An 11,296-nucleotide genomic window follows, 5' to 3' on the forward strand; every position below is an offset into this window, starting at 1 on the left:
TTTCGCTCTTGTTACCCAGGCTGGAGTGCAATGGCGTGATCTCGGCTCACCACAACCTCCGCCTCCTGGGTTCAAGCAATTCACCTGCCTCAGCCTCCTGAGTAGCTGGGATTACAGGCATGTGCCACCATGCCCAGCTAATATTTTGTATTTTTAGTAGAGACGGGGTTTCACCATGTTGGACCAGGATGGTCTCGATCTCTTGACCTCGTGATCCACCCGCCTCGGCCTCCCAAAGTGCTGGGATTACAGGCGTGAGCCACCGCGCCCGGCCCAAGAAAAGAAATTTAATCAACTCAGAGTTCCACATGGCTGGGAGGCCTCAGGGAACTTACAAGGGACATAGAGCCAAACCATATAAAAGTCCAAGATATTCTTCCTTCCAACACTTGGGCTGAGAATCTCAGAATGTTCTTTATAAGGCTGCAGTGCTGGCTTTACTCTACCAATGGGAAGTATTTAGGTGAAATTCCTGGTCAGTCTCCCAGAAAAGTATTGTAAAAGGGAAAGAGAAAAGACTCTCCATCACAAACCTTGGTTAAACAGGGGGGAGAAATAATTAAAGAGGGCCAGGAGATAAAAGACTTTTTTTTTCTCTTAGCGATAGGGTCTTGCTATGTTGTGCAGTGGCTATTCACAGGCATGATCACAGTACACTATAGCCTCATATACCCAGGCTCAAGCAATCCTCCTGTCTCAGCTTCTTGAATAGCTGGTACTGTAGGACACACCACCTCGCTCAGCTGAGAAAAAGTTTTAACGGCATAATGTCCAAGAAAATTGTCTTGTTTTAATTTATGAAAAGACTCCCTCTTACCTTTAACTTCCAAACTGAGATGAAGGAAGAAGTATCAAAAATTGTACTTTCCCACTTTGTCCTATCCAGACTCCTATAAAAGCAGAGCCTGAAGCAAGAATAAAAATGATAATTTATTTGGGAGGTACAAACCCAGGGCAATGACAGTGAGGAAAAAGAATGAGTCAAGTAAAGATGCAATGCAATTTAATGTATTATAGTACCATAGCTGCCCACTACTTCACAACAAGTTGCTAGAGACAAGGCAAGTTGCTTAGAAAGCTTGGCCATTCAGCATGTAGGACTTACTTCTCTAGAACAATTTCAATGACTGTCACAGGAAAGAATAGCATGCAGTGTCTGAAACAAAAAGATAAATTTATTGCTTGCTAGGCAAGGAAGAATATTACTTGTAAAACAGTGTCTCTGAACCAAGCAAGAACTAATCTTATACAGGATTTGGGAAATGTGAAATCTAGAATTCGTGGGCTCTCAGAAGTGGGGTTTGGAGGGTTTTCCACTGTGTAAGTATGGGCACTGGAATGAGGTTGTAGCTGATTGGTTCAGCTACATCTCTCCCCTCAGCTGCCACTCAGGAAGCCAGGTTTTATGCCTCATAGTATGCTATTTCATCCAAGGCCAAACATGAACCAGCAACCTGGTATAGATGGAGCATCAACTGAGAGGAAGAAAAGAGAAAGAGAGAGAAAAAGAAATCATACTGCTCATTTAGTCATGGAACATTAAGTTAGCAGATGACTTAGAGGGCCTGGCCCTGGACCGTGAAGACTAAGGCACAAACCTTTCTTGATGAGGGGACCTAGGTGGGGGTTATCTATAGGGAATAATATCCCAGAATTACTAGGAATCTCAGTTCCTCTTCTTTCTCACTTTTCCTTCAAAAAATGAATGGAACTTTTGAACCCAAACTACTACCCCCACACTGCCCTCCATAAACGTCTGATCCTGGGTTTGCCTAAAACATGAAGAAGACAAAACCTTTTCACTGTGCAACTCACGAGAGACCATTATAATGATCCTTCTTGTCAGGAATTTACCACACCTGGACCCACTAAATAACAGTAATTTGCAGGTATGCCCTATCAGAGAAGGAGCAGAGCTTGGTCTCCGTGCCCTGGTGACCTCCCCTGAACAAGAAAGCTCCAGGTCTCCAAACACTGGAACACATGTCAGAGCAGAGCATCTGGTCCAGTGAGTTGTGATTAAAGGTAGAAAAAGACCTTCTAGCGCCGGTAACTCTCCCCATCTCTGATCTAGCTCTGCTTCTCTCTTTAGTCTGTTCACATCCTCTCTCTTTAATCTCGATAGATTTCCCTAACAGCATCCCACTGGGGAGCACTTCAAAATTCAAGCCTGCTCAAGGAAGAGAGCTAGTAGGAGAATACCAGAATCACAGGTTTGTGTGAAAATTAGCCTGGAGAGAAAGGCTTTCTTGTTCTTGTGGGAAAGATGGAAACCTTCGTCTTCTTACTAGAGAAGAGATGGATTAAGTGGTTTAGGTACCTTTTACAAATATTGTTTATTAGGGTAAGGAAATGTATTTCCATTTTTGTTTTCTAAAAGGGTACTTTTGTTATGAGGAGATGTTAAATTTTATCAAAATCTCTTATGTTTATTGAGATGACTTTATTACTGTTCTCTTAAATATGTGTGGCAAATTATGTTAATTGATCTGTCTAAGGTTAAATAAGGTCTGCATTCTTAGATCTGCAAACCAACTTGCTCATGATGTATCAACCTTTTTCTATATTGTTGGGCTAATTTTGAGAGTTAGTACTTTATGTAAGGCTTTGATTCAGTGAATCATGCATGAGATTGACTTATAAATTTCCTTCCTTATTCTGTTCTTTGAATCAAGGTGATGCCAATCTTATAAATTGAGATGGGTAGTGTTCTTTTTTCTCCTCTCTGGGAAAGTTTGTAGAATAATAAAAGTCTTCCTTTCTTCAGTTCCAGTAGAAATTAACAGTAAAGTCATCTAGGTCAGTTCTCTATGTAGAAATATTTTTGACTGCTGGCACAATTTCTTTGATTGTTCTGGTATTACTCAACTTTGCAATTTCTTTTCAAGTCCCTGTTGTTAGGTGGTGATATTTCTTATTTTGTCTAAAATTTCAAATTTATTAGCATAAATGTTTTTATAATATTCTTGGCTTATCTTTTCATGGTCCAAGCATTTGTAAAAGTATTCTATTTTGAGTTCCTGATATTAAACATTTGTGCCTTCTCTCTTTTTTCCTAATTAATTTCTCCAAAGGTTTGTGAATTTTATTAGCCCATTCAAATGGTTAATCTCTGCTGTATTAAATCTCTCTACTGTATGTTTGCATGTTATTTCATTAACTTTTGCTGTCTCTTATTATTTCTTCCTCCTACTTTATTGAGTTTATCTCATTATTAATCTCTAAAGTTCCTGAGATATGTGATCAGTTCAATAATTTCAGTTTGTTGTGATTTATGAGTTTTAAGACTATAAAATATCCTCTACTTGCTACTGCTGAGTTACACAATTTTAATAAATGCTATTATTGGTATTATTCAGTTCAAAACTTTTCATTTTTAATAAATTTTGTTTTGACTTATATATTATTTAAAAGTTTGTTTCTCTTTTTCTAATATTATGGGGCTTTTAATAGTTATTTCATTGATTTCTAGCTTAATTATGTTGTGACTAGACATTTGAAAAAAATACATCTTTGAAATTTCTCAAGAGTTGCTTTGCAGCCCAGTAAGTGATTGATTTTGGCAAAGTTTTTGAGTGAACTTACAAAAATATGTATTCTGCAGTGGGTGGGTATGGTGTTCTAGAACTCTTAGGTCTAGTTTATCAAATGACCTGTTTAAATCATCTTTATTGTGCCAATTTCTGAGACACTGATGGATTTATTTATTCTTGGAGTTCTTTCAATTTTTGTTTGTCAATTTTATCTGGTATTAATGCACCTATAATTGTTTTCTTTTGGTTACTATAAATATAGCAAATATGTTTCCTTTCTTTTACCTTCAACTTTTCAAAATCTGCTGCACTGCACACATATTTATGTTTTGTTTTTATAACTTATCTGATATTATTTGACTTCTAACTGGAGTATTTAGAATGTTTACATTTAATATGGCTATTAATATACTTGTTTTTTGTTTGGTTGTTTGTTCATTTGTTTTAAGAAAGAGTCTTGCTCTGTCACCCAGGTACGGAGCAGTAGCATGATCATAGCTCACTGCAACCTTGAACTCCTGGGCTTAAGTGATCCTCCCATCTCAGTCTCCCTAGTAGCTATGACTACTGGCATGTGCCACCATTCCCGGATAGTGTTTTGTTGTTGTTGTTGTTTGTTGTAGAGACAGAGTTTTGCTACGTTGCCAAGCTGGTCTAAAACTCCTGGTCACAAGTGATCCTCCCACCTCAGCCTTCTGAAGTGCTAGGATTACATCTGTAAGCCACCACACCAAGCCTGGTATATTTGCTTTTAAATCCACACTTACTTTATGCTTGATATTTGCCTCAACTGTTCTATTGGGGATGAGGGAGAGTGTTTCTTTTCTTGGTTAGTCTAGCTAATGAACTATCAATTTTATCTTAAGTCTGTAATCTACCTTGAGTTGATTTGTGTAAATAGTAGAGATAGAGATACAGTTTCATTTTTCTACATGTGATTAGCCAGTTTTCCCAGCACCATTTCTTGAATTACGGCACTGTTTACAATAGTAAATACCTGGAACCAACCCAAATGCCCATCAATGATAGACTGGACAAGGAAAATGTGGCACATACACACCATGGAATAATATGCAGCCATAAAAAACGATGAGTTTTTATCCTTTGTAGGGACATGGATGAATCTGGAAACCATCATTCTCAGCAAACTGACACAAGAACATAAAATCAAACACCACATGTTCTCACTCATAGGTGGGTGTTGAACAATGAGAACACATGGACACAGGGAGGGGAGCATCACATGCTGGGGTCTGTTGGGGAGGACTAGGGGAGGGGCAGCGGGGGGTAGGGAGGTTGGGGAGGGATAACATAGGGAGAAATGCCAGATATAGGTGACAGAGGGATGGAGGCAGCAAACCACCTTGCCATGTATGTACCTATGCAACAATCCAGCATGATCTGCACATGTACCCCAGAACCTAATGTACAATTAAAAAACAACAAAAAAAAGAACAACCAAGTCTCTCTATATGGTTTGATTCATGTGATTTGTTTCCACATTTCTAGAATTCCACCAACACTGCTCTAACAGCCCTTGTCCAGAGGCTGACTGGAGCCAGTCCATCATGCAGCCATGAATGTTTACTGGGCACCCACTACATGTCAGGCTCTAGGAAATAGGATATAACAGTATCTAGAGCCCTCCATTTACACCCTGGCTGTTAGAAAGCAGCACTATCATAGATACCACAGGACTCATAAGGGTCTTAGAAACTCACTTGAAACAAAGCAAGTCAGGAGAGGAATGATCAGCAACAAACTAACACAGGAACAGAAAACAGAACACTGCATGTTCTCACTCACAAGTAGGAGTTGAACAATGAGAACACATGGACACAGGGAGGGGAACATCACAGACTGGGGCCTGTCAGGGATGTGGGGCTAGGGGAGGGAAAGCATTAGAGAAGTTTGCTTAGCAAATGTTTACTGTAAGCCTATTATGTGCTGAGCCTGATATGTAAGAAGTGTGGCTCTCTGGACAGGAGATAGAACACTAAAAATGACAACTACTAATCTTTGGCTGCATGGCATGCTTCCTCATTTCACATGGTATCAGCAGTTCAGCATCCCAAACATCCTTTAGAGAAGCAGCCCTTTCTCATTCTTGATTTGAGTGGTTTGAGTGGACTGACCCCAGCCTACCCAAAGTGGATTCAACTCCTAGGACCATAGCAATTTGTTAATTTAGGCCCAAAAAATGTCAAGTACAGGAGTTCTGTTGAAAGCATTCAGAAAAGAGGTGGACTCTCACACTAAACATTTGTAACTAAATAAGGGATGTTAGAAATTCCCTAGAAACGAAGCTTCAACAATAAATGGGTCTAGTAGATGGTGGCCATGCTTTGTTACTGCCTTGCGTATTGCTCTACCATAGCCCTCCCCAAACTATACTCTGGCTCCTGCATTTCTATCTCCTCTTTCTAAGGGAAAGAGACACATCTCCAACATGCTTGGTTCTAGCACAAGAGAAGGGCTCAAACACACACTCGCTAAAGAAACTATCCTGATGGATTGGCCATGAAAGCATTGGTGGTTCTGTCAACTGGAAACTCAGGTTTCTGGTGCTCTAGTATCTCTACTGGCTGATACCACATCCTACAGTCCACCTCATATCTTTGGGTTACTGCTCTGGGCTGAATAGGTGATCCACTCTGAGTCATCAGCTGTGGGTGCTGATGTGGTCACTGCATGATTCTCACACAAGCACCCAGAGGACGTCATCAGGCAGAGAGTGGGGGTGGGCAGCATTCATAGAAAACCTTCTGTGATCAGTCACCACAAAACCAAAGGGGAACATGAAGTCACTGAGCCCACTCCACCTCCTTCCTCTCCCAAGAGCTAAAAGAGAGCAAGGAGCAAACAACAGCAGCTCCAACCAGGGCAGACTTCCTGAGAAGATGCAACCAATCCTGCTCCTGCTGGCCTTCCTCCTGCTGCCCAGGGCAGATGCAGGTGAGTGACCGTCTCCACCCTCGGGGGCCCAACCCCATCCCACAGGTCCCCTGCCCTTTCTTCACATTCCTGATCCATCTATCTACCAGGAATATTCTGAACTCCAGCTCCCATCCTACCAAGACCCCCCAAGCATGATGCTGGATAAACTATCAGCAGGAATGGCAGAGCAAAAGGCTGTTCTCGAGAAGAGGCAGTGGGTGCTATCCCCTCCCCAGAGCCCACCTTTGTCATCTGGAGGGTGGTACTTTCCTAGAAGTAAATGGCAGAGGATGAAATATTAAATTATTCTAGAGTGGGCCTGGCTTCTGTTTCTGAGATAAGATAGGTGCTTCTCTCACTGTCTACTTAGGAGAGAAACCCAGAGCTCAGCTGCCCACAGAATTGGTGCAGTCACTGTCCTCAGAGCACTGTTAATGCATTTGCTCAGTCCCATTCTCCAACTCTGCTTTTCTTCCCTGGTCTTTAGTGGCTCCCCTCTTCCTGAAGATGAGGCACTGTGGCAGGCCCCAACTTCCCTGCTTTCTAGAATTCCACCAGCACTGCTCTACCAGCCCTCATCCAGAGGCTAACTGGAGCCCGTCCATCATGCAGCCAGGAACATTTATTGGGCGCCCAGCACATGTCAGGTTCTAGGAAACAGGATGTGACAGTATCTAGATCCCTCCACTTACACCCTGGCTGTTAGAAAGCAGCACTATCCTAGACACCACAAGACTCATAAGGGTCTTGGAAACTCACTTGAAACAAAGCAAAGTCAGGAGAGGAATGATCAGAAGCCTCTGGGATTTCACTGTCCCTAAGACAGGTATGCTCACATTCAACTACATATGGAAGAAAGATTTCAGACCAAAGCCTGCTATTCTTCCCTTTTTCAGAGCAGGAAATTGAAGCCCCTTCCTCCAGACCCCTCCCAACTCCAGGCTATCCCAGACTCCCAACTGCCCAGGAGTTCTGGAACCATCAAGCAGGTACCTACCCAGCAGACTCCATGGGTGTACACAAGCAGACAGACTTTTCCTTCAGGGGAGATCATCGGGGGACATGAGGCCAAGCCCCACTCCCACCCCTACATGGCCTATCTTGCGATCTGGGATCAGAAGTCTCTGAAGAGGTGCGGTGGCTTCCTGGTACGAGAGGACTTCGTGCTGACAGCTGCTCACTGTTGGGGAAGGTGAGGAGCAGAAAACAGCCCCATGCCCTCCTGGAAACACTCCACAGAGACCCCTGCCTTCTTCTCAAGGAGCTCCCTGGGCTCCTGGGAGCACATGTACCAGGAGAGCTCCTTAGAGGGTGAGAAAAGGGCAGGTAAGCTTGTGAGGAGAGGGGAAGGTCAGTTCCAGAGGCACTGCTGAAGTAAGAAAGAGCAGAGTGACCAAGCCTGCCATATTTAGACCTGGGGGCATACTTAGGCATAAGAATGTAATCTAAAGTAATTTCACCTGTGTTTCTAGGGGGAACCAACCCCTGAGAAACCTGGTGCAATTACCAGAATTCCAATTCCTGGGGACCAACTGTCCCTTCAATTTCTCCTCAGCTGCAGCCCTGCCCTGCCCCAGCTGTCACCTGCTCTTACTGCTCCTGAGCTGTATCCCCTATGACTCCACCCCCATCCTCACTCTGCTCTCTGTGCAGCTCCATAAATGTCACCTTGGGGGCCCACAATATCAAGAAACAGGAGAGGACCCAGCAGAGCATCCCTGTGAGAAGAACCTTCTGCCACCCAGACTATAATCCTGAGAACTTCTCCAGCGACATCATGCTACTGCAGGTGAGGCACACTCCTGCCACTCTTGCTCTTCTTAGTACAGTTGGTTCCACTCCCACTGTGACGCCAGCCTTCCCCTCCTTTCCATCCTGGCCTCTCGGTCAATTCCTGTGCCTCAGAGGAGAGGGAAGACGGCACAGTCCCATCACTGTGTCGGGGCCCAGAAGTTCATTGGCTGACCTGGACTTTCTTGCCTCTTCCCCAACAGCTGGAGAGAAAGGCCAAGCGGACCACAGCTGTACAGCCCCTCAGGCTACCCAGCAGCAAAGCCCAGGTGAAGCCAGGGCAGGTGTGCAGTGTGGCCGGCTGGGGACGGACAACCCCCATGGGAACATACTCACACACACTACGGGAGGTAAATCTGACAGTGCAGGAAGATCAAAAGTGTGAATCCCACTTACGCAATTATTACGACGGTACAGTTGAGTTGTGCGTGGGGGACCCAGAAATTAAAAAGGCTTCCTTTAAGGTAAGACTATGCATCTGCCTGGATTGGCTCTGGGGAGAAAGATGTTTGGGGAAGATCTGAGACCTGGAGAACCAAGCAGTGAGGGACTCCTTCACCCACTAGACAGTGATATTTCTCTCTGGAAAAAGAAAAGGGGAACAGACAGAGCTGGGGAGAAATTAGGGCCTCTGCAAACTTACTAGGAGGCTTATGGTGGTTGGTGCTCCTTTGGAAGGATGAATTTGCAACACCCCACCCACCCCAGGTCACAGATATTAGGAAACCATGCTCACTGGGAGTGCAGTAATTACAACCAGGTGTGTCTTCAGAAACTGGTACCCAATATGGTTAATGGGCTGGTACTCCATGCTGGGTATCAGCCCTCCCTGCCTGCTTCAGCCAATGGTCCCACATACCTGGGATCTAGGGGAGATGACAGAAGCTGGCCCCTGGGATGAGGTGAAGCAATAACAATGTCCAGGGCCAGAATTTGGCACCTGGAGACCACCAGGGGCCTGCCCTGCCCTCTGGTCTCCCATGTACAGGCTGTGCAAGTTGGCCTTCACTAAGAGAGGGCTTGAGATGGCAGAGAGGGCAGGACCAAGAGAAGCATCAGCTCAATCCTTCCACTCTCTATTCACAGGGGGACTCCGGAGGCCCCCTTGTGTGTAACAAGGTGGCCCAGGGCATTGTCTCTTATGGACCAGGTAATGGCACGTCTCCACGAGCCTTCACCAAAGTCTCAAGCTTTGTACACTGGATAAAGAAAATCATGAGGCTGGGCACGATGGCTTACACCTGTAATCCCAGCACTTTGGGAGGCCGAGGCGGGTGGATCACAAGGTCAAGAGTTTGAGACCAGCCTGGCTAAGATGGTGAAACCCCGCCTCAGTTAAAAATACAAAAATTTACCAGGCATGGTGGCGTATGCCTGTAATCCCAGCTATTCAGGAGGCTGAGGCAGAAGAACCACTTGAACCCAGGAGGCAGAGGTTGCAGTGAGCCAAGATCATGCCACTGTACTCCAGCCTGGGTGACAGAGCAAAACTCCATCTCAAAAAAAAAAAAAAGAAAAGAAAAGAAAAGAAAACCATGAAACGCCACTAACTACAGGAAGCAAACTAAGCCCCCTTTGTGATGAACCACCTTCTCTGGAGTCGAGTCCAGATTTACACAGGGAGAGGTGCCAGCAACTGAATAAAAACCTCTAAGCTGAGTGGAAAGGCTGGTTTCTTGTTTATTCATTGACCCTCATTTACAAGCATCAGGTCTGTGTTATGCAGGCCAATGACACAATTTTGCTGCTTTCTGCTTTCTCCTCTCCCCTCACCTCTTGCCACCTCCCCAAACACCCACACAAAGCTGATGCCCAGCTCTTTCTTACCCATACCAGTTTTGCCAGGACCTGCCCTTCTGCCAGGGCTGAAGCTGATCACCATCAGGAGACAACATGGACCACTTTGGTTGTGGGGCTCAGAGTAAACTTCTTTTCTACTTCTCCAGTGTTACACAACAGAGAAAAAAGGGATAATACCATGGGACCTAGCTCCTCACATCCCACTGGGGCTTCTCATTCTCCCCTGGGCTTAGTTCCTTTCTCTGCCCTCCTCTGAGCTCAGGGCTCAGCTCATCCTCCAGCCTCTTGGCTGCCCTTCTCTTCATCCCTATTGAACATTCTCAGAATCTACCAACTCTTGTCCTCTCCAGACCACGCTGATCTGATCTGTCCCTTCCTCATATCTCCCCACCTAAGATACCCAGAGACCCATGTGGTTCCATAGGGCCTTGCCACTAAAATGCCAGCCCACCTCATGTCCTGGCAGAGAGAGACCTCAAAAAAACCAGGCCTGCACTGGCACCAGGTAGGACCCATGGAGGACAAGGCTGGCAGGGTCTCTCTCCAACCCTTGACTCCATCTCTTTCCTAGGTAGAGCCAGCTCAACCTCTCCCATCCAGCCCGGTGTCCTCCCATACACTCAAGGTTCACTGCCCACCTAGGCAGTCAGCAGCCTGAGCCCCTTTAAACCTGTTCCTCTTGGTCACTGCTGGCATCTAGGCTAAGATTCCCTGCTGGCCACCTGGGCTACATCAGCCCTTTGAATTGAAAAGCGCTCCTTCCTGCAGCAGGATTGGAAAGTACAATATTTTCTATCAATCAACAAATACTCATTAAGCACTTACTACATACCAAGCATAGAGGATAGTACATGAACACAATAGCAGACTATCATCTGAACCCAAGTGAAACTGACAATGTTGAGAATTTTCATACAAATTGTTTCACTCCCTTTCCATCTTTCAGATTAGTTCACAAGATCTAGCTGTATATGGAAATCCATGGAAATAAAGTATTTGTATCTTATTTTTATTTCTGGTTTTTCTGAGGCCCCTCTTTGCCAGGGCATGAGGTGGGCTGGCATCTTAGTGGCAAGGACCTTATGGAACCACATGGGTCTCTGGGTACCTAGGTAGGAAGATATGAGGAAGGGGCTAGATATTCATACAGTTTGTATGAATATTGTCATGTGTGACTCCAGAACAGCAGTATATGGGATTTGAGAGTGACTTTAATCATTTAGTTCCTAGACATG

The 11,296-nt window shown here is 44.8% G+C and overlaps 1 protein-coding gene across 1 annotated transcript; it reads left to right on the top strand.

The window, feature by feature from the left end:
* The first annotated feature begins 6,321 nt into the window (after positions 1-6,321).
* On the top strand, positions 6,322-9,920 carry LOC105727929 (granzyme B). The gene is made up of 5 exons (XM_012468131.2): positions 6,322-6,488; positions 7,515-7,662; positions 8,124-8,259; positions 8,465-8,725; positions 9,348-9,920. Exons 1-5 carry the CDS (start codon positions 6,332-6,334, stop codon positions 9,558-9,560), a joined length of 915 nt encoding a protein of 304 aa, XP_012323554.1. The 5' UTR covers positions 6,322-6,331; the 3' UTR covers positions 9,561-9,920.
* Positions 9,921-11,296: the final 1,376 nt, after the last annotated feature.

The sequence above is a fragment of the Aotus nancymaae genome, unplaced genomic scaffold, assembly GCF_030222135.1.
Source record: "Aotus nancymaae isolate 86718 unplaced genomic scaffold, 86718_ANA_hifiasm-v0.15.2.pri h1tg000011l, whole genome shotgun sequence".
Classification (NCBI taxonomy): Eukaryota; Metazoa; Chordata; class Mammalia; order Primates; family Aotidae; genus Aotus; species Aotus nancymaae.

Coding starts and splice junctions, on each gene's coding strand:
- LOC105727929 (XM_012468131.2), top strand. CDS start 6,332: ATGAAGTCACTGAGCCCACTCCACCTCCTTCCTCTCCCAAGAGCTAAA. Junction 6,489..7,514: donor GCTGCCCAGGGCAGATGCAG/GTGAGTGACCGT, acceptor CTTTTCCTTCAG/GGGAGATCATCGGGGGACAT. Junction 8,726..9,347: donor TTAAAAAGGCTTCCTTTAAG/GTAAGACTATGC, acceptor CTCTATTCACAG/GGGGACTCCGGAGGCCCCCT.